The sequence below is a fragment of the Oryzias melastigma genome, linkage group LG9 (assembly GCF_002922805.2).
Source record: "Oryzias melastigma strain HK-1 linkage group LG9, ASM292280v2, whole genome shotgun sequence".
Lineage (NCBI taxonomy): Eukaryota > Metazoa > Chordata > Actinopteri > Beloniformes > Adrianichthyidae > Oryzias > Oryzias melastigma.
In genome coordinates this window covers 24858647-24878869 of record NC_050520.1, presented here as the reverse complement: position 1 = coordinate 24878869, position 20223 = coordinate 24858647, and the positions used below count along the sequence as shown (strand labels likewise).

The 20223-nt window shown below is 40.1% G+C and overlaps 2 protein-coding genes across 3 annotated transcripts in view; one reads left to right on the top strand and one right to left on the bottom strand.

The window, feature by feature from the left end:
- Positions 1 to 6125, top strand: part of LOC112148474 (DNA polymerase delta subunit 2) — a 12977-nt gene extending 6852 nt beyond the window's left edge. For both annotated transcript variants that reach the window (XM_024275627.2, XM_024275628.2), the window contains exons 8-11: positions 4378 to 4535; positions 5264 to 5391; positions 5464 to 5565; positions 5649 to 6125. In XM_024275627.2, coding sequence (XP_024131395.1) covers positions 4378 to 4535; positions 5264 to 5391; positions 5464 to 5565; positions 5649 to 5809 — 549 coding nt within the window. In that variant the 3' untranslated portion in view covers positions 5810 to 6125. The remainder of the gene's footprint in view (positions 1 to 4377; positions 4536 to 5263; positions 5392 to 5463; positions 5566 to 5648) is intronic.
- On the bottom strand, positions 5962 to 19479 carry si:ch1073-459j12.1 (inactive carboxypeptidase-like protein X2). Its single transcript, XM_024275626.2, has 22 exons — positions 18345 to 19479; positions 17537 to 17710; positions 17416 to 17460; positions 15126 to 15467; positions 14246 to 14323; positions 13737 to 13802; positions 13432 to 13515; positions 12607 to 12678; positions 12425 to 12534; positions 12207 to 12346; positions 12040 to 12124; positions 11811 to 11955; positions 11198 to 11298; positions 10966 to 11089; positions 10432 to 10628; positions 10174 to 10350; positions 9838 to 10001; positions 9349 to 9737; positions 9131 to 9270; positions 7023 to 7122; positions 6758 to 6924; positions 5962 to 6676 (listed from the first exon to the last, which is right to left on the bottom strand). Exons 1-22 carry the CDS (start codon positions 18583 to 18585, stop codon positions 6320 to 6322), a joined length of 3498 nt encoding a protein of 1165 aa, XP_024131394.1. The 5' UTR covers positions 18586 to 19479; the 3' UTR covers positions 5962 to 6319.
- Between the last annotated feature and the right edge of the window lie 744 nt (positions 19480 to 20223).

Here is a 20223-nt window from a genome sequence, read left to right as displayed (position 1 = left end):
TAATCCTACTTCTAAAACATAACCCTATCCCTAAACCTACCCAGATCCTACTTCTAAACCCCAATAATGATAACCCCATTCTTAACCCCAATCTTACTTCTAAAACTAATCATAACCCTATCTGTAACCCCTCATGCCAGTCCTACTTTTCTCATGCCAGTCCTACTAGCATCATTCGTCTCTGCATTTTTCGTAAAAGAAAATGATACCGTTAAATACCATGTCCTCTTTACTGTATATTTTGGCCTCCGTTATTTTCTCATCATTGGCTAGAAAGGTTTTACCATCTTTGAAAATATAGGTGTAAAAATGATTACAGCCCTGGTCAAGTATTTCATGGCAAATGACTGACGACAGCTTGTATTTCTGTTGTCTGTCATTGACAGGAACATATATCTGTTTATTCAGAGTCAAAGGCTCTCTTATTGCATCTGTTTCATGTCTTGGTACATACAAGGTAAGGATGTCAGAATCACCTAAACTTGTCTTACATTCCATATCTTTAAAACAGAAGCAGCATGTTTGCTTTTGACAGATTTCATTGATGTAGGTGTTGACAAGCGAGACGAGACATTTGCTTTTTCCAGGAACTTGTGGAAGGTAAAACACGTTACCCACGTTGTTATTCCAATCAAAGGTGTTCATGCATGAGGGACACTTAAAACTGGATTTTATAACAACCTCTGATTGAACTCCACAGTCCACCAGCCAGTTCAAAAGAGGCTTCACAAATTCAGCGATGTCATTCTGCTTTTGGAATTCTAAATGTCTTATGTTTTTTCCTAACTCTTTTAAAACTAGTGCCATTTTAGATGGAGAAAACCAGGCTCCTGGGTTGTGGACAGCAGTCAAAAACATTTTTGCGCAAGCTGGTGTTGGTGATATTTCTGCCATAGCTTTAACGTCTAGCGGTCTAACTGTGTTTGTTACTGTATCCATATTAGACACAGCTTGTACGGTGGAGTTAAACCAGCAATTTTCGAAACAGTTGGAGAAATGGCAGAAGTGTCTAACTGTTGTGCGATTCTGAAATGAAGAGGAGCGATGTCGTCTGGGTGGGTCGGCTTCTGTTATTATGACCTCTTGAAGCTCCTTTCCTTTTCTATTAACAGCGTTGGTTTGTGTTTTTGTCAAAGATTTTTTAATATTCCAAGCTGCCCCGTTTGCCAAAGAATTTGGGTTTTCTGTATTAGTTAAACTAAAGTCTGTTTTGACCTCGGTTGTCACATGTGTCTGTGGGGCTTTAGGCTCAGTCCATATTTCTTTGAAAAGTGTACTCTCCATCTTTCTTTTGCAGTTTGGAATTTCATCAGTAGGTTTAGGATCCTCTGTTTTAGCTGATTTGACCTCAGTTGTCAATTCTGTCGTTGGGTGTTTAGACTCCACTCTGATTTTTGTGTCTGATGTCGTCTCCACCTTTCTTTTGTAGTTTGTAATTTGAGTACCATGTTTGGGGTCTTCCATTTTTGCTGATTTACCAGCTGGGTTAACCTTAGATGTCACATCTATCTTTGGGTATTTAGACTCCACTCTGATTTTTTTTTCTGGTATAGTGGCCACTTTTCTTGTGCTGTTTGTAATTTTACTCGCTGGTTTGGGGATATCTATTTTAGCTAATTTACACTCCACTAACTTAGACTCCACTCTGATTTTTTTGTCTGGTATAGTGGCCACCTTTCTTGTGCTGTTTGTAATTTTACTAGCTGGTTTGGGGATATCTATTTTAGCTAATTTACAATCTGTTTTGACCTTAGATGTCACATCTGTCTTTGTGTATTTAGACTCCACTCTGATTTTTTTGTCTGGTATAGTCTCCGCCTTTCTTGTGCTGTTTCTAATTATACCAGCAGGTTTGGGGTCTTCCATTTTAGCTAATTTACAGTCTGTTTTGACCTTAGATGTCACATCTGTCTTTGGGTGTTTTGACTCCACTCGGATTTTTTTGTCTTGTGTCGTCTCCACCTTTTTTTTGTAGTTTGTACTTTGACCAGCAGGTTTGGGGTCTTCCATTTTAGCTAATCTACAATCTGCGCTTACCTTTGATGTCACATCTGTCTTTGTGTATTTGGACTCCACTCTGATTTTTTGGTCTGGTATAGTGGCCACCTTTTTTGTGCTAATTTTACCAGACGGTTTGGGGTCTTCCATTTTAGCTAATTTACAAGCTGCCTTGACCTTAGACATCACATCTGTCTTTGTGTATTTAGACTCCACTCTGATTTTTAGGTTTGGTATAGTGGCCTCCTTTTTTGTGATGTTTGTAATTTTACCAGCTGGTTTGGGGTCTTCTAGTTTAGCTAATTTACGAGCTGTGTTGATGTTAGATGTCACACCCGTCTTTGGGTGTTTAGACTCCACTCTGATTTTTTTGTCTGGTATAGTGGCCACCTTTCTTGTGCTGTTTGTAATTTTACCAGCAGGTTTGAGTTCTTCCATTTTAGATTTACGGTCTTTTTCCTTGGAAACGGAATAATCATTCATTGGTGCCTTGAGTGTCACAGTTGTAACTCTTCGTTTTGGCTCCAATTGGCTTATTTTTTTGCTTTCAGTTTTTTGACCGCATGCAAATTTTTCTTCTGGGCGTGCCTTAGTTCCTGGCATCTTTGTTTTCTTTTCCTAAAAAGTCTTTGAAAGAAATCCAAAAACAATGAAACAATCTTGGATTGCTTCAAATTGAAAGTAACAGAGTGCGTGAGAACACTTGGTATTAACAACTTCAGGACTGACCTAAATGCATCTCAACAGTATTTTAATTAAATAATTTTTTGAAACGATGATGTGTGATGTCACATTTACCACAAACTTGATGTTGTGATGTCATCACTGCTGTAATGTTATATGTGCTGTAATAGTGATGTAATGTGACATCATTGCTTTGATCAACAATGCTAACAGTTGCAAATTTGTTCAATATTATTTTACATGATGCATTCGTTTAGTCGCAGTTATATTTTACTTGTGGTTGTGATAACCTTTTTTACAATCTAAGATGACTCCAGCGTGTGTCAGCTCTGCCCCTGTTTTTGTCTGTTGCCTTTTTGAGATTGGTATTAAGCTGACACCCTGTATCTGCTCTACTGTGCTATGATCGCTAGGGTCTACTGCAATTTGAGCATTATCAGGATTATTTTTTAATTTTAAGAATAAATATTAAAAAAATATAATATATATTTTAATCAGGCACGCACATAACGCCTCACATTTTGGGTCCTTCTAAGACAGACACAGAGGGAAGGGAGCTAGATTGTCGTAAGTGATAAAAGAACTAATTATAAGTGCTTAAGTCTAACGTTGAAGTTATGGTCTTCTATCCATTTTTCGTATGTGTTTAAAATATTGTAGGGGTGATGTATTGTAGTAACATTTAGATGTTACAGATGGTGCTACTGCCGCTAAGCTAACGTTGTGTAGCTAGCTAGCAAGTGCTTTGGTTTTAAGTAGGTTTCCCGTTGTCTTTTAAGTCTTAAAAACATTGAATTAACGAATTTAGGAAGGGGGAGGGAGTGTCAAAATCCCTTCATTTTCATATATAAACCTAAAGAATTGTACTGTGACTTTGTTGGTTGAAGTTTCTCGAACAGTGGCGCTGACTGACTGCCTGGAACTCCGTTGGGGTTCGCGGGGGTGGGGCATGTCTCACTTCAGCCCTTTAACTAAACAAACGACCACATTAATTTAAGTGCTTTGGTCAGTGGTCACCAATAAAACAATTCAGAAAAAACAAAGTAAACTTCTTTCTCATGTACATACAGGAATGTTACTCTATTTGGATTTCACTCCAATATAAAACTGTCTATAACCACTAAATCTCTACATGGTAGGTTTGTCTTTGTTTAAATGTGGGTTTATGCTAAACTTAAAGCCATTTTTGTTCGTGGCAGACACAAAACTTGAATTACTGTCTAAACTTGTACATTAAAAAAAACCCAGCATAATTATATTTCCAAATATTGCATAATTTTTAATAAAAACAGAACACTTAAAATATCCTGATTTTTAGAAGGGTCCATCAAATTTTAGAGACAAATACAAAAAAAAGAATAGAAAGTAAAAGGCTGTCCTAAAGGATACATCCCCATCTAGTGTTTGATAAGGGAACTACAAACGAACTGATGAATAACAATGCCGATGTTTTTTTATTCTTGACTCTACCTTAAATAAAGATTTTTAAGGGGTTTAAAAATTAATACAACATAAAAAATAGAGGCCATCAAGTATTTGTATCATGAATATTACAGTTTATTAATTTGTCTATCAGCAATTAGAGGTCAAAGTAAAGCTCAGAAAGAGCTTTGAGAGAAAAACATTTTTAATTTACTTTTTCAGTAATTGGTAATTGTGTAATTGTTTTTTTTTTTTTTTTTTTTTTTCTGTAAGGCTTCTGTTCCAGTGGATGTAATGCCGGGCCAGTATGATCCAACCAACTACACTCTCCCACAGCAACCTCTTCACCCATGTATGTTCCCTTTGTCTTCTGTATACAACACCCTGCAGCTGGTCTCTAATCCATTTGAAGCAAGCATTGATGGAGTGAGGTACGCACTGTTTTAGTTATCAATGCTTAACCTGAAACGATCTTGGAGATGTGTGGAAGTCTGTAGGTTTTACTGCGTGTTTGGCTTTTCAGAACTGGTGTAAAATGTTTTTTTTTTTTTTTTTTTTGTCACACAATATTTTCACAGACTGACCTTTAAGGTGTGGCAGATAAATGCAGTGATATAAGCAGCATAAAAACTGCTGTTTTTTGATTATAATAACTCCACTACAACTTTATTAGCATCAGCACCTTAACATTAAAAGAGATGCATATTTTGCAGTCGGCTCATGTGGGAGCAACCTGTCTGAATAAATTCATAGTAAATTCATAGACAGCAGAGTGTCTTCATTTGTAATCTTCCCATCTGCTGTAATAAAGTTATAACAACCTTCAAAAACTTTGTAAGATATTTCAAAATGAGTTGGAAAAAATTGTAGTTTTCCCCTTTGGAGACTAATAGAGTATCTTTGAGTTGAATATTTGCGTTCACTTTAATTTCAGTGTTTGCAAAGGTTCCTCTGACTTCTCGCTTGTTCCAACTAAAATCTGAATAATCAGATCAGTGGTGGCGTATTTTTGTCACACATCTAGTCAGTACCATCATTTTGTCCTTATATGAATCATTAATGCAGGTATTTTCTTGGGACGCATTGTTTTAAAATCATTTAAACATGCAATTAAAAACAAGTTTTTTTTGTTAACTCTTTACATCTTTTATTTTGAAAGGTTTCTGGGGACTTCGGGCCAAAATGTCTGTGACATCCAGAAGTACAGCAGCATGGACAGTCACCTGGAGATACTGGAGGAAACTCTTCAGCTGAGACACCTGGCTCCCACAGCACCTGACACTCTCGGTGGGTTAAGAGGAATAAAAAACTAAGTCTGCTTCTCTGATTATGTGAGCTTATTTACTCTTTCTGCTTCAGGTTGTTACCCTTTCTATCAGAAAGATCCTTTTATTTTGGAGGAGTGTCCTCATGTTTACTTTAGCGGCAACGCTCCAACCTTTGAGTCCAAACTCATCAAAGGTCAGTGAGAAACGTGTTCACTGTATGGATCACATCAACACGCTGTCATCATTGTCATCATCATCTGTTTCTCCTCCCATCAGGTCCCGATGGTCAGGAGGTCCTTTTGGTTACCATTCCAGACTTCAGCAGCACTCAAACAGCCTGTCTGGTCAACTTACGCACTCTTCAGTGTGAACCAGTCAGCTTCTCTGCTTTTTCTGCTGACAGAGATGAAGAGAATGAGATGGATGTCAGCCACTAGCTTTAGGATATTCAACTAACTGGGACAAAACTCACTATTCTAGCTCCAGTGATGCTGACTTCTGTATTATTGATTGTTGCAACTGCTCTAAAAAGACCTTAAAGGTAGATTTTTATGTCAGAGTAACAGAGATAAATGAGCAGAAGCAAAACTTGTGTAATAAGTTTATTCTCACACCATCTGTGCCAGAGGAACCTGGAGCTTCCTTGACTGTTTTTTCTTCAGCGGCCGAATCAATTGCATTTCAGAAGATAATGTAAATACATTTTTTTCTTTTTTTTTATACAAGTGTTAAAAATAAACCTCTTTCCATTAAGCGAATTTCATTTACAACAAAAAGTACGACAGAAAATGTAAAAATTAAAGTTCCCTTTTTTCTATCACATTCTTTTATATGAAGTCGAACAAAATGTTAACTTTTTTTTGTCATTGCAATGTTTGACTTCTCCAACAGCTGTAAGTACAATTTGAGTGAGAAGAATTAGTAACATTTGGTTGTTTCTTGTACATTTAGTCAAAATTGTAATAGTTATAATCCAGGAGAGAGTCTGTGAACCCGCCGGGTGTTGAGGACTGTCCTTCCCAAAGTGGCCACGAGTCGTACCAGGAAGTGGTGGTTTCTGCTGTGGTTGGCAGTGTGGTGGTGGTGGTTGTGGGGGGTAACGTGGTCATAGCTCTTAGCTTCATCAATTTCCGCAGTCGAAGGCGACGCAACCTCTGCTTCCTTCGCTGCAGGGCTGTGAGTGTGCTGCCCTCATCACCATCGTGTGAAGCCACGCGTCTGCGGGGAGTAGAAACCGCAGAACTCTGTATCCGGCCGTTGCCATAGCTGAGTCGAATCGGCCGGTTGCCGTGAAGGGCCATAATCTTAAAAAAAAAAAAAAACTGCTGTTAGGCCCCGCCATAGAAAATGTGGAATCGAAAGGGCCGTGATGGCTTTATTCATACCTGTTTGATGCGATCCCAGTTGGACTTTGCCATGTTGAAGCTGCAGGCCGCGGCCCCCGGTTCATACCCCACCACGCACAGTTTAGTCATGGAGGAAAAGCCCTCAGCTCGAGCAGTCACCTGGTACTCTCCTGGGTTGAGAAGCCTCCAGTAGTCCCCCGTTGGTGCTGCAATAAAAAATAAAATAAAAAAGAATCCTTAAGTTAAGCCCGTAATAAAATATAAAAGTTTTAAGAAAGTGTGCAGCTTTGCAGAGTATGCTGACCTGTGGTAACGTCATGGTTGATCCCTTCAACAGAGATGGTGGCATTTGCAATAGGATTCCCCTGTTCATCCTTCACAATGCCTTTAATTCCTCGGTTCACCTAAAGGGCAGGAATATGTCAGCACAAAGGAAACAGACCCCACATTCCCACATCTATAGCGATTACACTCTATGCCTGTACTTGAAGACTTTACCCCAAGATGCAGCCAGAGTTACTCAGGATAAAAGAATCAAAATATGTTTGTGGATGAACAGAAAAGTAACATTCTGAATGCCTTCAATATCCGTGATTTCTCTCTGATCTGCTGAACTAAAATACATAGAAAAATGTGCTAAAATTTTGAAAAGGTTTTTGTCAACTAAAAATTGACATTTAAAAAAAGAAATAGGTTACCATATTTTCTGGACCATAAGTCGCATTTTTGTTTCCATAGTTTAGCCAGGGTTGCGACATAGGCTCATATTTGTTATTGTCCCAGTAAACACTAGTTGTCCTTCAGTGGTTGTTTCCTCTAACAACCACTAGAGGGCGCTGCATCCGAGTATAAGTATTTGCTACTGACAGCAGAAGAGGTGTCGCCCAAAACAAACAAGGAAGAGAATCAGATTGTTTTCCTCTTAAACTTTGATATTTTTCTTAATCAGATTAGCATTGTTTTCAGCTATGCTGGTTTGTTCAGAAACGTCAGACTTTTCTCCCAAAAGTGCGACTTATACTCCAGACTAACTTATATATGGTTTTCTTCTTGATTTGACAGTTTTTGCTCTTGCGACTTATACTCCAGAAAATACGGTAATTATAGATACTGTCCACAGTCAATGCAGACATCTACCAGAACATTGTAGAGCACTTCATGCTGCACTTTACTAACGCGCCATAAGAAGATGCTGATTTTATTTTCCAGCAGCACTTTTCACCTATTTACATTGCAAAAAGCTAGTTCAGTTACCACGGTGTTAGCCTTCTAACTCGCCTGACCGGAACTTAGCAGACGATCTATGAACTGTTGTCAAGAGGAAGATGACCCAACAATGCAGAAGACCTGAAGGCAACGGTCAAGTAACCTACACAGAGCCAAGGCCAGTCGATATATAGTTATCCACTCAAAACGAGGCCCAACCAAGTGTTGAGTTCATAGTAGTCAGAATATTGTTAAGTAGTCGGATATTTGTGCTAAAAACCTATTTTTTTCATCGTTTTAATGTGATTATCTAATTTCTTAGACACTAAATTTTAGGTTTTCATCATCAATAATCATCAAAGCTACAAGAAAAACAAAGGTTTAAAACAATTATACAGTAGGTAAACAAAAATACAAGATAATAAAATAAAAAAAAAATAGAAGATATTTTCCCCTTTTTTTAAGTGAAAAAAAATCTGTCAATGGAACTAGTAGAATTTGTGTTAGTAGGGTTTCTTAAATAAGTTGTGATGTTCTGTCTTAAATCTTGACATTAGCTGTGAATACTCATCTTCAGGTATTGCTCTAGTAACTGCAAATATTAGGTCATAAAATGAGTGTTTATTGCTCAAAAATGAGTTTTATTTCTTAAAAGTAGGAATATTTTCCTCTAAATATATTCTATTTTGAGAAGTAAAGCTTTCCTTATTCCCAAATCTAAAATGATCTTAAAGGGCAGAATTACACATTTTTAAGAAAACAAGCCTTAAAAATAAAACAAATGTATAATTACTTAAAAACTTCCGTCCTGCTATTAAAAATGTTTTCAGTTTTACGAGTCAAATTAAGCTTTCTAGTTTCACTTAATTTGGAGTAGATATTTCTCTTGAAACAGGTTTACTCCCCATTCACAAATAAAATACTTAAAATATATTATGTAAAACTTTAATAAGAACTTTTGCTTAAAATGAAATGTTTTAGATCAAGACTATTTAAGATGTATTTTTTAAAAATAAGCCGTTATATCTTACTGAAAAGTTATCAGGTACCCTCAAATATAAGATATTTAAACCACAGACAAGACACTTATATTTGGTGAAAGGTAACTATTCAATATTTTATTTGTAAAATTAATATTGAAATACTGCACTATTACACAATATGCTAAATATTTGAGGTTTGTTTTTCAGTTTGGGAAGGACCGACCTGTTCCATGAAGGTCAGCATCGCCTCTCTGTTTTTCTCCCACTCGTTTGCCAGCTCACTTTGATGAGGAAACTTGTCGCAGCCCAAGAAAACCGACAGTTCCAAGCAGTTTGTGTGCAAGTAGCTGAAGTCGTTCATACCTGCAGAGGAACATACGTTTGCTTACACTCGCTGCCCAGCAGGGGGTGCCAAAGTCCCACATGAATGCTTCTACCTACTGCCTGAGATTGGCTTCCACTTGGCTCGGTTGATGATGCCGAGAGCGCCTGTGCGTGTGTCTCCGTGGCAGGATCCGTGGTGGTTGTGAGTCATGGTTAGGTGTGTTGAGGCGTAGGAGATGGCCAGCCACCTGAAGAAGGACTCATCTGGTGTCACCTTGGGTTCATCTTCAGGCTCACTGACCTGATACCCAGCACTCCTTCCTCTGTCGTCCTCCTCTTCCTCCCTCTGGTTATAACCCTGGTTGTAGGTTTGCTCGTAACCGTGCTCATAGCCTTGGCCGCGCCACTCTTCCTCTGGCTGAGCGTACCCCTGACTCCTCCAGTCCTCTGGTTCCTCATAGTGGCCTCTTCCCCATTCAGTCACATCAAAATCTTCATCCTCATATCTGAAAGAAATGATTCTACTTGAACCGATTGATGAGAAGTTCTAAAGCTGGAAGGAGGGAGCAGAAGAAGCAAAAGATTTCTAAAAACATGTTTTCCTACTGTCTCTTGTTGCGCCTGTGGGGTTTCTGGCTCTCAGCGGGTTTGTTGAGACGTAAGTTGTCATAAGGATAAGCCACAAGTGACTCTCCACCTTGGAAGTTCGCACCCAACACAAATGGATGGCTTTTCATCCAGGAGATTATGGCTTTGGTCTCCACAGCAATCTGGATCAAAAATAGGACGATCGGTTACCGTCTGTTACAGTACACCACCGTCTATATATAGCAAAAAATGTACATAACATTTAATTAAAATGTCTTCAATATAAGCAAACGAGCTTCTCACATACAGTTATGATTTAAGTTTTTTGTTTGAAGGAAATGTGAGTTTCATTACTGTGGTGTTGGTCTCGTAGTCTTCTGGTATGGGCACGTGATGATTGGGGGTCAGTTTGGGGACCTTGCCCTTATCTTCAGCCTCCCACAAGATGTTATTCAGGTCGGGAAAATTCTGGAAGATGTCATGGCCGTCTTCAGTGAAGTGTCCGGTCGTCCAGCTGCTGAGTTCTGATCCCTGTCGGGAGAAAAGAGCGAACAACACATGAGAATAATCAGGGGAAAAAAAGAAAAAGAAAGGATTTTTCTCTCTGCGGACCACTTCAAACGCCGTTTCCTGTCCGTCGGGGTTGAGTGATGGCACCAGATGGATGCGTATTCCCTCCACCAAGCGCTGTGCTCTGGGGTTTCTGTCTTTGTATTCTTTGCAAAGGTACTGCATGAGAAGCAGGAGCATCTCCCTTCCCACTGCCTCATTCCCGTGGAGGCCCGCCGTAAGCCGTAACTCCGGCTCACCTGAGGAAGGACAGAGGAAGACTGTTATTGTCTGCAAACCACAGCCTGCTGTTGTTGGGATTTAGCTGAAGTGTCGGTGGTGTCGTCGAGGCCTAACATAATATCACCTAAGCATGTCAGACTGCTGGAACATGTGTTTACATCTAACAGGCATGCTGGGGGTCGGGTATAATTTTGGTTTATCCCTAATGAAATGCTGCTATAACAGTTCTTTGTGGCAGTTCTGTAACCTTTTCAGCCTCACCTACACCTTATGAAAAATAAGTGTGTCTGATGTGACCTTCAGTTCTATAAGGCACCTTATAAATAATCCTATTATTTATGAATATATTCCAACCTATTTCATGCTCTGTGGGGTTTCCAGAGAGGACCATGGCCATGAGTTCCCGCCCCTTGGCGCTGCGTCCCAGGCTGTAGATACTGGTTATGTTGGGGCATTCGTCGTTCACCGACTTCATAAGCTGAGCAAGACCGACAAGAAATGATCATATCATGGTAGATTTGATGTGAAAACAGACAAAAAGGTTAATAAAGTTATGAAAAGCTATGTATTTTCAGTGTATACTTACTGCAATCATCTCTGAGTAGTTGTGGTACCGAAACTGCAGGTAATCCACTGGAGTTACTTCATTTTGTCTGTATGAAAAAGGTCTGAAGAACACGCTTGGGTCTGTGGGAGAAGGGGGTCGAGATTAAACATCAATAGTTTTATTTGAGACGGTTTCAGAAATTGATCCGTTTGAATCGATCTTCACTTGAAAAACAAATATTGGTTCATAAAGTTCTTTTAAAGGAACTTTTTTTCAGGCAAAAACACATTTCAGTTAGTTTTTAATGTAAGAATTTATACATATTTTAAAGATAACTTTGCTTTATTTAGTTTAATAACTAGTTAAATCAAGTAATTTTGTAACAAAAATGTGTTTTTTAAAAAGGCTCTGCCGTAGTCTGACAGCCTGTCCTGGTTGTACCCTCCCTTCACCCTACAACAGCTAGGATAGGCTCCAGCAACTTTGTAACCAGGTTCACAAAATGTATGTATTAAAAATAAATCAACATCATCAGTATGTAAATTAATATGATTTGTGAACTTCTGATGTGAAATTGAATTAATTTGGTGCTTCAACATTGATATGCGGCCCTTGTGTTTGTTAAATGTGTGTTTGGGAGTGCGAGGCTAACCGGGGAGGGGGCAGCCCAGAACCTCCAGCCTCATGCAGAGGGAGCCGTTCCAGCTCTGAGGGATGATTCTGATGTAGCGAGCGACCATGGGCACAGCGAGCCGGTTCATCACTGGAGTGTCCTTATCACTGTTTGCAAAGAACAGCTGGACATAAAGGTGAAGAGGGGGGTCAGTGGTTGGTGAAAAAGAGGGGGGTGTGGGGATTTTGAGGACCTGATGGTCTCTTACCCAGTCAGCATACCCATCGTGGATGGTGGTCCATTCTCTGCTGTCGTTGCTGAAAGCCAGGAAGTAGGACAACACAAAGTCACTCCTGAAATGACAGCATGGGAGAAGCGCGTTGAGTTTGGGTGGGGGCGTGAACGCGGCACATCCTGCAGGGAAGCGTTGCTCACTCAGTGAGAGAGTCTCGCCCTTGAGTGATGACTCCTGTGAACTCCGTCTCCTTGCGAGCATCGATCTCGAACCAGTGGATGGTATCCTCAGAGTTTGCGCACCACGCTCCACCCCTCATGCTGTCCTCCTCATCAGACCCCTGGAAACAGCACACCCCAGAGTTCATGCTGCCACGCTGTTTATAGCTCCATCACTTTTGCTCTGAACGTCTGTGTACCTGCATATTGAGGCGCGCCCTCTGAGGTGCAAAGCGATAATGAGACATGGAGGATGCTGAAAGCTGGTCGGACTCAATCTTATGGGACTCCATCCCCAGAGGAGGACATTCTAACACACAAAAAGAGTCGATATGTAGCAAGGGTGTGTATGTTTTCTCCATTGAAACAGGGTTCAACTCACTCTTTGGCTCCTTGTAGATACGTGGTCTGTTCCTGGCTCGTTCCTCCGCCTCCTTCAGCCTCTGCGCCCTTTCTGTCCAAAGTTAAAATGAAAGTCTTATTGCAAAAACAGCTGCTTTATCTTGGATGCTTTATCTGTAACCAAAAATGTACAAAAAAAACATATCCTGAAGGGTCAAAAGGTACAAGAATGCTGTGACTTGGCTCCTAACTTGGCTCTGATTAAAACAAGAAACATTAAAATAACCTTCAAAGAGTCTGTCTGACTCTAGAACTGCTGCTTTACTCATATAAATACATTTACAGTGTGAGAATCGGCATCACTGCTGATTTATATTTAAAAAATCCCTCTAACCTTGAACCCACAGTGATGCTGACCTCACACAGAGGAGATACCCTCTCGACCCCGACCCTGACAGGGCCGTATGTCAGCCAGTCTGGTCTTTCCTCCTCCGCCATCACCTAACCTCACTCCACACAGCCGACACGTGGCAGCAGTGGCTCAAAACGATGAGCATTCTTCAGGCATTCACTCACGCCTGGAAGCTCTTTCATTTGTTGACTCTTTTCTTTCTTAATCAAGTGCAAGCTGTTCCCTCTTAGATAACATCTTTCCTTCCAGCTCAATGTGGAAGGTTCTCAAACATTCTGCTTTATCAGCATTTTTATTTGAACTGAATAAAGTTTCTACTCTTTTTTACACAAAAGGATATGTGCCTTCGCTTTAGGAAACAAGTGTGATGCATTTCTGCTTTGGCATGTTGTTACGTGACTGTGCAAAAAGATATTTGAAAAGAGAAATCCACATCTGGATCCTTTTATATACCTCTCTCTTGTCTTTCTCTTTCTTTCTTGGCTCTTTCTCGTTCTTTCTCCATCCACTTTTCGTCCACTTCATCTTCTTTCCTGGCTGCAGCAAAACAAGAAACTCATTACAAGTGCATGTAAAAGCTCCATCTCCCTGTAAGGCAGTAATCTGTGGTTTACAAGCGGGACAGGACTATGGAGAATGAAAAAATACTTTGTTATTTGGAAGGTCGTTGTCATTACAATTGATCCGGTATAAGAGCTTCCTAATCTTCTCTCAGAAAGTATCTGAATTACAGCATTAAAAATAAAAAGTCCACTTACCCACTCCGTATTCATCATAGTCGTCATACCACGTCTTCTCAAAAGGAGCAGTTGGAGTGGGTTCTTCTGTATAAAGGAACAAACAAGCAACACTTTACAAGTGATATTTTATGAGATTACGTGTTTTAATCTTAGCCCTGCCCTGATTGGTCAAACCACAACAGCAGCTCTTGTCTGAGTAAGGACGCCGTTAAATCTTTGATTTACATTTACAAGAATCATAACTCCTGTGGGATCTGATGACAGAGCCTCTTTTAACCCATGGCAAAACCACGGAAAGTTTTGTTGACTAGGTGGAACCAAGCGACCACGCCCACTTGCGTCTGAAAAGTAGGGCAAGCCAGTTCACTTATGAAGACATTCACATGTGGTGCACTGCTCACGGAGGTCACAGATGGAACAGATATTTCTTAGCTCTGACTAGAAGTTTCTCTACAGGTCAGCCGTCTGATAGACGGTGGTGTCATATTTTCCCCTATTCTCCGTTCTTGTATGTGTGAGTAAGGTACCTGGAAAAACGTCCTCGATCTCAACATCAGGGCTAACTTCTTTACCATCAGGAAGACGTGCATTGTCTGGCACTTCATCTGATGAAGGAAAAATACAGAAAAAGGTGTTAGTTAAGAGGCTGGTGTCAGTGAAGCAAATGGAAAAGAAGGGATGAGGTGCAAAATGCTGGAAACACAAAAGTTGAACTGGTTAAGAAGAGTCTCAGGGGGGTTACGCAAGAATTTTAGCACTAGGTCCTTTGGAGAAATTAGGAAGATGGTTGCCTGTGTGAATGAAATGAGCTTCAGGTTTTCAAAAATTACATTTAATTAGACCAAATAAGGAAAAGAGCCTCCGCCTTCCTACACTTGCAGCAGAACTGACAGAAACTTCTTTCTCATATTAACCAGTTTGACAAAACTCTAGTCAACTTTGAGACCCACTCCAAAAATCATGTTTTTAGACTTATATAAGGAAAATTAAGGACAAAATTCCATTTCTGAGTATTTCTTCACTCAAATCATTGTGAAACAGGAGTGGATAAAAAATTATTTTATTTATAAAAGAAGCGCATTTGTGACGTAGAAAATAAGCTGCAGCTCCACTCCACATATTGGAGGGAAAGTGGGGGCGGGGTTGCTACTGGCCAATGGTCCCACCCACAACTCAGAGGTGAATCTCTAATGCTGCTTTGCAGAAACTATGTCCTAGAAAACTACAAAGGATTTTTCATTTTGGTTAAAAACAGTATAATCACAATTAAAAGACCACAAAATAGATCAAAAGATGATTGGAGTGGGTCTTTAATTGGATTTAAAGTTAGCCAAGATATAAAAAGATCCCAAACTCAAGATGCATCCACCCAAAGAATTCCTGGAAAAATTGAGAGATCAAACATACATGTGGCATCCCAGTAGTCGCTGTCATCTTTTCCAGTTTTTTCTGATGCATCAGGGCTGCTGGGAGTCGGGTCAGATTCCCTCCAGTAGCTGTCATAGTTATCTGTGGCCGGAGGGTACGGTTCTTTCTCATCTTGTTTCCTCGTGTCAGAATAAGACGAGGGCAGGTCTGTTTCTTCTGGTTTCCAGTAGTCATCGTAGCCGTCGGTCACGGGAGGAACTGGGTCTTCCACTTCTGGGTTCCAATAGTCATATGGAGGAATTGTGGGAAAAGTTTCAGCCTGGGGTGCTGATGGTGTAGACACAGTTCCCCAGAAGTCATAGTCGGATTTCCAATAATCATCTAAAATAAGATTAGGAAAAATACATTTTTAATGTTGGATTAAAACAAGATCTTGTCTTAATTAGTAATATCAAAATGGAATTTTGCAACACAAGTAGAGCAAATAAGCAGGACTTTCTTTAAAGAAAACCAAACAACTCGTTATACTTCCAAGGAAATACTTCAAATACGGTGTGCAGCTTTTTTCTCTAGAGTCCATCACATGTGGTCACCATTGTTGAAATGGTCTGAACTTGCAGTCTGGGAACCAGATGATATTCTTTGCTTGCACAAGCTAAAAGCATGCGGTCAACCATCAGTTCAAACAGTTCTCTCTTTGGGATTTAAAGAATCAGGGACATTTTTGACATGGTACAAAACTAATGTTAATAAGGCCTGTCACACCGAGAAAATATGTAATTTTTAGTCACAAGTGTTAAACACTCAGGAGCATCTATTCACATAAAAAAGGTTACGATGATATCACCTTCCACATTTTAAACCTTAGATGTAAATTTACAGTCAATAAGAGCTCTGTTCATGTAAATCATAGATGCAAAAACAGAATCTTATGAAATTAAAAAGACTCTTGTTTCAAGAAAAAAAATATCGTTTTCCTTCTTGCAAGAAAAATAATCTTTTCAAAATAGTTTTTCAATAGCAAAACCATGTTAGTTTAAGAAAATTTGTTTTATTCATTAAAAAAAAATACTTGGTAAGATCATTTTTCTTACCTCATTGGCAGATCCCCCCCCCACCACATATGTTAAGAATTTCTGACTTATTTTTAGGGGGTCTGTTTTGCAGTTTGACTGCAATGCATTGTGGGAAAAAGACTTAAAGAAAAAAAAACACAAATATAAGACATCCCTGCCCAGATTGGTGTTATCAAAACCTTAAACACCTTCATATGTAATTAATTTTCCGGGTCACAACCGGCTCTCTTTACTTCTAATCTTGAATATTTAACCTTGAATTGTCACAGAATTACTGCAAAACTGGACAATGATAACTCATGTAAAGAAAGTGGTAAGGTAGAGCCAGGTTGTTTCCTCCCATTCGCTTTCAAGAAATCTATAATTTGATGCCTAATTATTCTGTGTTTGACATGACTTTGTAAGGATATAATCCTCTGTTGATTGTTTATGCATTATTCTTGAAATAAACAATTTCTAACCTAATCTAATCTAACTTAATCTAATCTAATCTGGAAAGTTCTATAATTTACACTTCCATTGGCAACATTAAAGTAATGTTAGCATGTTTCCTTTTTACAAAAGGTTATGCTAAAGTGAAATTAATGTATTATTTCTCAAAACACAAAATAATTTTTCTTTGCTGTATTTTTTCTACTTATAAAGGATAGTTTCATATTTTTTGACACATTATTTTTCACCTGTTCATTTTTAGTTCTGTTTTCTAAAATATCAAATGGTGAAGTTTCTAGTCATGTATTTAAAATAAAATCTTCTCATTTGGGAAGTTTATGATGTCTTAAAGGAATTTTGCAACCACAAGGCGGCACGTTGCCGTGCCGCCTTGTGGTTGCAAAATGGTGGTTGTGTCCAGAAAAGCATCTAAACCAAAACTGCAAATCATTAAGTGGATGAGTCACCGTGGAAACCCCTAAAGGTCAACTGTGTATATTTTGAGTGCGACTCCGAAGTTCTAAAATACAGCAGGACACTGTGAAGAAAAATGTAATGTGTTTTTTTACAGTATCGCACTGTTATCTTAAAATACAGTCAGCTTCTGCGTAAACAATCTACGGTACTGTAAATTATTACAGCAAAGAATCACGATGTAGTTTTAAAATATATATTTATAGTGACACATTTCATGGGAATTTTCTCACGCTACTTTTCAAAACTTCAACTTAACATTCTGTTTCTTGTATTATCTACTATAAATCCTTAAACAGTTTTGATTAAATGCTACAATAGGTACAATGAGAAGGTGCGACTCTCACCAGCCTCTGGAAAGTAGTCCACCTCTGGGGGCTCAGTGGGGAGTGCTGAAAGCATCAGACAGACGTCGGGTCAGTCACATGATCTAAACTGATTTACCTGCTAAAACTGGTGAATCCTCACTTGTGGTGGGCGGCAGCGTTGTTGAGGGCGGTGGAGTTGTGGTCTGCTTGACCTTCTTCTTCCCTTTCTTGTCTGTTTTAGGTTTTTTTGTGGCGCTCGGGTCTTTGTTCTTCTTATCCTTCTTCTTTTTCTTCTTGCTCTCATCAGGCGCTCTCCTCACCCTGCTCAGAAGGCCTAAAAGGGGAAGACACAGCGTTTATTTTCCTCCCATGAGAAGAAAATGTCTCGACCTTATTAATATATGATCTAAATCTCATATCCACCCCGTTTACAACCAGAAACAAAAACATTTTGATCTGTAAAACAGGTTTAGTAAAGTTTGCAATGAGCAAAATCCAGTGCTGTCAGGGGGAATCCAGCTGGTCTGATGCATTACAGTGGTTGTTCAAGGTCCATCAGAATTTCCTTTTGAGGCTGCACTTTTATGGAAAGCATGTCGCGTCTCTTTCTCGTCAGTTGTGTTCCATTAGCTCAGATCTGTCAAGACAACCAATAAATACACCACAGTCTGGGCAGAAATGTCACTTAACCTTACTCAGGAGTTATTTTTGACTAAATCAGGTCAACTGGTTTTTAACCAATCCATCAAATGCAACAATTTCTAATCTATTTTTACATTCAAATAAAACAGAGATGCATAAATCAGTGAAGTGGAAGAAGTTACTGATAAGAAAATGCAAACATTTCTGCTATATGTTTAAGTTTTGTCCTCAGTGCAGCATGCTTAGACGACACCTTAACCACATTTGTGTTGTCTCTGATTTCTGTATTTTCACAGACAAAATAATTGATAGTTTTCTTCACTTGCCTGCCTGTGCAGCTCCTTCTGAGTCGGCTCCAGCTTTGATGCTGCTCCCGAGTGGGTGTGGGTCCCCTGCAAGTGCTTGCTCCCTGTCTGGGTCATCCAGGGACTTCTGCTCCTCCGTCTGCTTCTCCCCTTCAGACTGCTGCAGAAAAGTGATCCTCGCAGCGGTCTCCCCTCCTCGGGGGATCATCAGACAGCAAAGTGCCAGCAGGGAGAGGCACACCGTCACTGTGGGGGGTCTCATACCTGCTGTCCTCTGAACTTCTAATTTCTTTTCTTGTAGACTGACACTCCTGCTGTCCAGCTCTCACTACAGACGATCCTTCTTTCACCCTTTCCTCCAGAATATCTGTGTGACGCTGCTCCAGCAGGAAAACTCTTCAGCTGCACACCTACCAGCAGCCAGAGTGTCAGCCAGGCTCAGACTGGGCTAGACAGCATTGGAAGGGGGGGTTGGACTGGAGGGAGGGGAGTTAATTTGCAGAGACAGACGGATACAAAGCTGTAATCCAGTCAAATGAACACGCAGGGAGCTTCGGTCAGCTGGGAACACACCACAAAGCTGGAGAATCCCCTTCACCTGCTGGACGAGTCCAGACAGGTGCAGAGCTGATGGAGGATGCAGGGGAGGACAGGTGAACCCCCACTCTGTCACGCCTGGATTAGAGGGTTTCTTCTTCTTCAGTGCTGTGTCACCTCAGAGACGAGCAGCAGACCAGAGGAGGGACTCCACTTAACCAGATTCCACAAGCGGAGGAGGAGGCCTGAAGGGGGTGCATGGGGGAGGATAGGAGTTTTGCACGTTTGCTAACTAAAATAACAAGCCTTGAATGTCGGAGAGAGGGATTCACAGCAAATGAAAACAAGCAGGGGTAGAAATGACATCCTGCTTCAGTCAAGGACTGGCTTTGTAGGAATCTTGGCTTTGATTTCTTCTGCTCTTTCAGTCTCCCTTTAGAGTCTTTCTTCTGGGGGGAAAAGGCAAAGGGGGCCACAGAGTCGCACACACTGGAAGGAGAATTATTTGAGCAGATGACAGAATTACAGCTTTCTAAACGCTGCTGGTCTCTTTGCCCCTACCCCATCTGCCCCCGTTTCTGTCTACTGTTTGACTGCCGGATGTGTATCATCTGTTTTTGGAAAAAAGTCAATGTAAAACAAAGCATTTGTGATTTTAATCTGAATATAGGGAGATGTAAGGAACAAATAATTCCCAGAATTCCATCCTGATAATTAGGGTTTTCTGCTCCGTCACACCTGATTTAAATTAGCATTATCATGAGGTTCACAGAGCTTGATGATGAATTAGGCACAAAAAACAACCAAAAGGGGCCACGAATGGGGAAAGTTGCTTTGTCCTGGTCATTTCAGAGCATCGCAGTTGACTTTCAATCCATCATCTTTTCTCTAAGGAGAAAAAATGTTTTAAAAAAATCCACACCTTTAAGAAAAAGTATTACGTTCGGACATGAGAGATCATATCTGAGCCTTTTCCCTCTGGATGGGTGTTCAAACACGTAGAAAAAAAACATTTATCTGAGACTACTGAGGTTGTAAAACATGTTCAGAGGAAATGGACTGTAAAAGATTAGCAAAAGTTTCAAAGTTTTGCAACGATCCCTCTAAAGCGTGTGAGCACTACAGTGAAGAATGTAAGTGATAATTCAGGTCCAGGGAGTTCAGGCTGAGGCCTTCACCACTGTCAAGCCCAGCTGGAGAGTGATTTGTATGGGGGGGGGGTGTCGGATCAAATCAGTCGGTTCTTCTGAAGGAAAACATTGTCTTACTTGGGCGTTAAGGGACCTGACATTTCAGGATCTCCTGCCCGTCAGCAGGAGCGGAGCGAGCTGCAGAGCGTTTAAGCGTCTGTGCTCTCAGGATC

Excerpts from the sequence above, each read along its gene's own strand:
- si:ch1073-459j12.1 (XM_024275626.2), bottom strand. The coding sequence starts at position 18,585 with ATGAGACCCCCCACAGTGACGGTGTGCCTCTCCCTGCTGGCACTTTGC. Across the intron at positions 12,347-12,424 it reads GGGCGCGCCTCAATATGCAG|GGGTCTGATGAGGAGGACAG; the intron begins GTACACAGACGT and ends TGCTGTTTCCAG. Across the intron at positions 11,090-11,197 it reads ACTACTCAGAGATGATTGCA|CTTATGAAGTCGGTGAACGA; the intron begins GTAAGTATACAC and ends GGTCTTGCTCAG.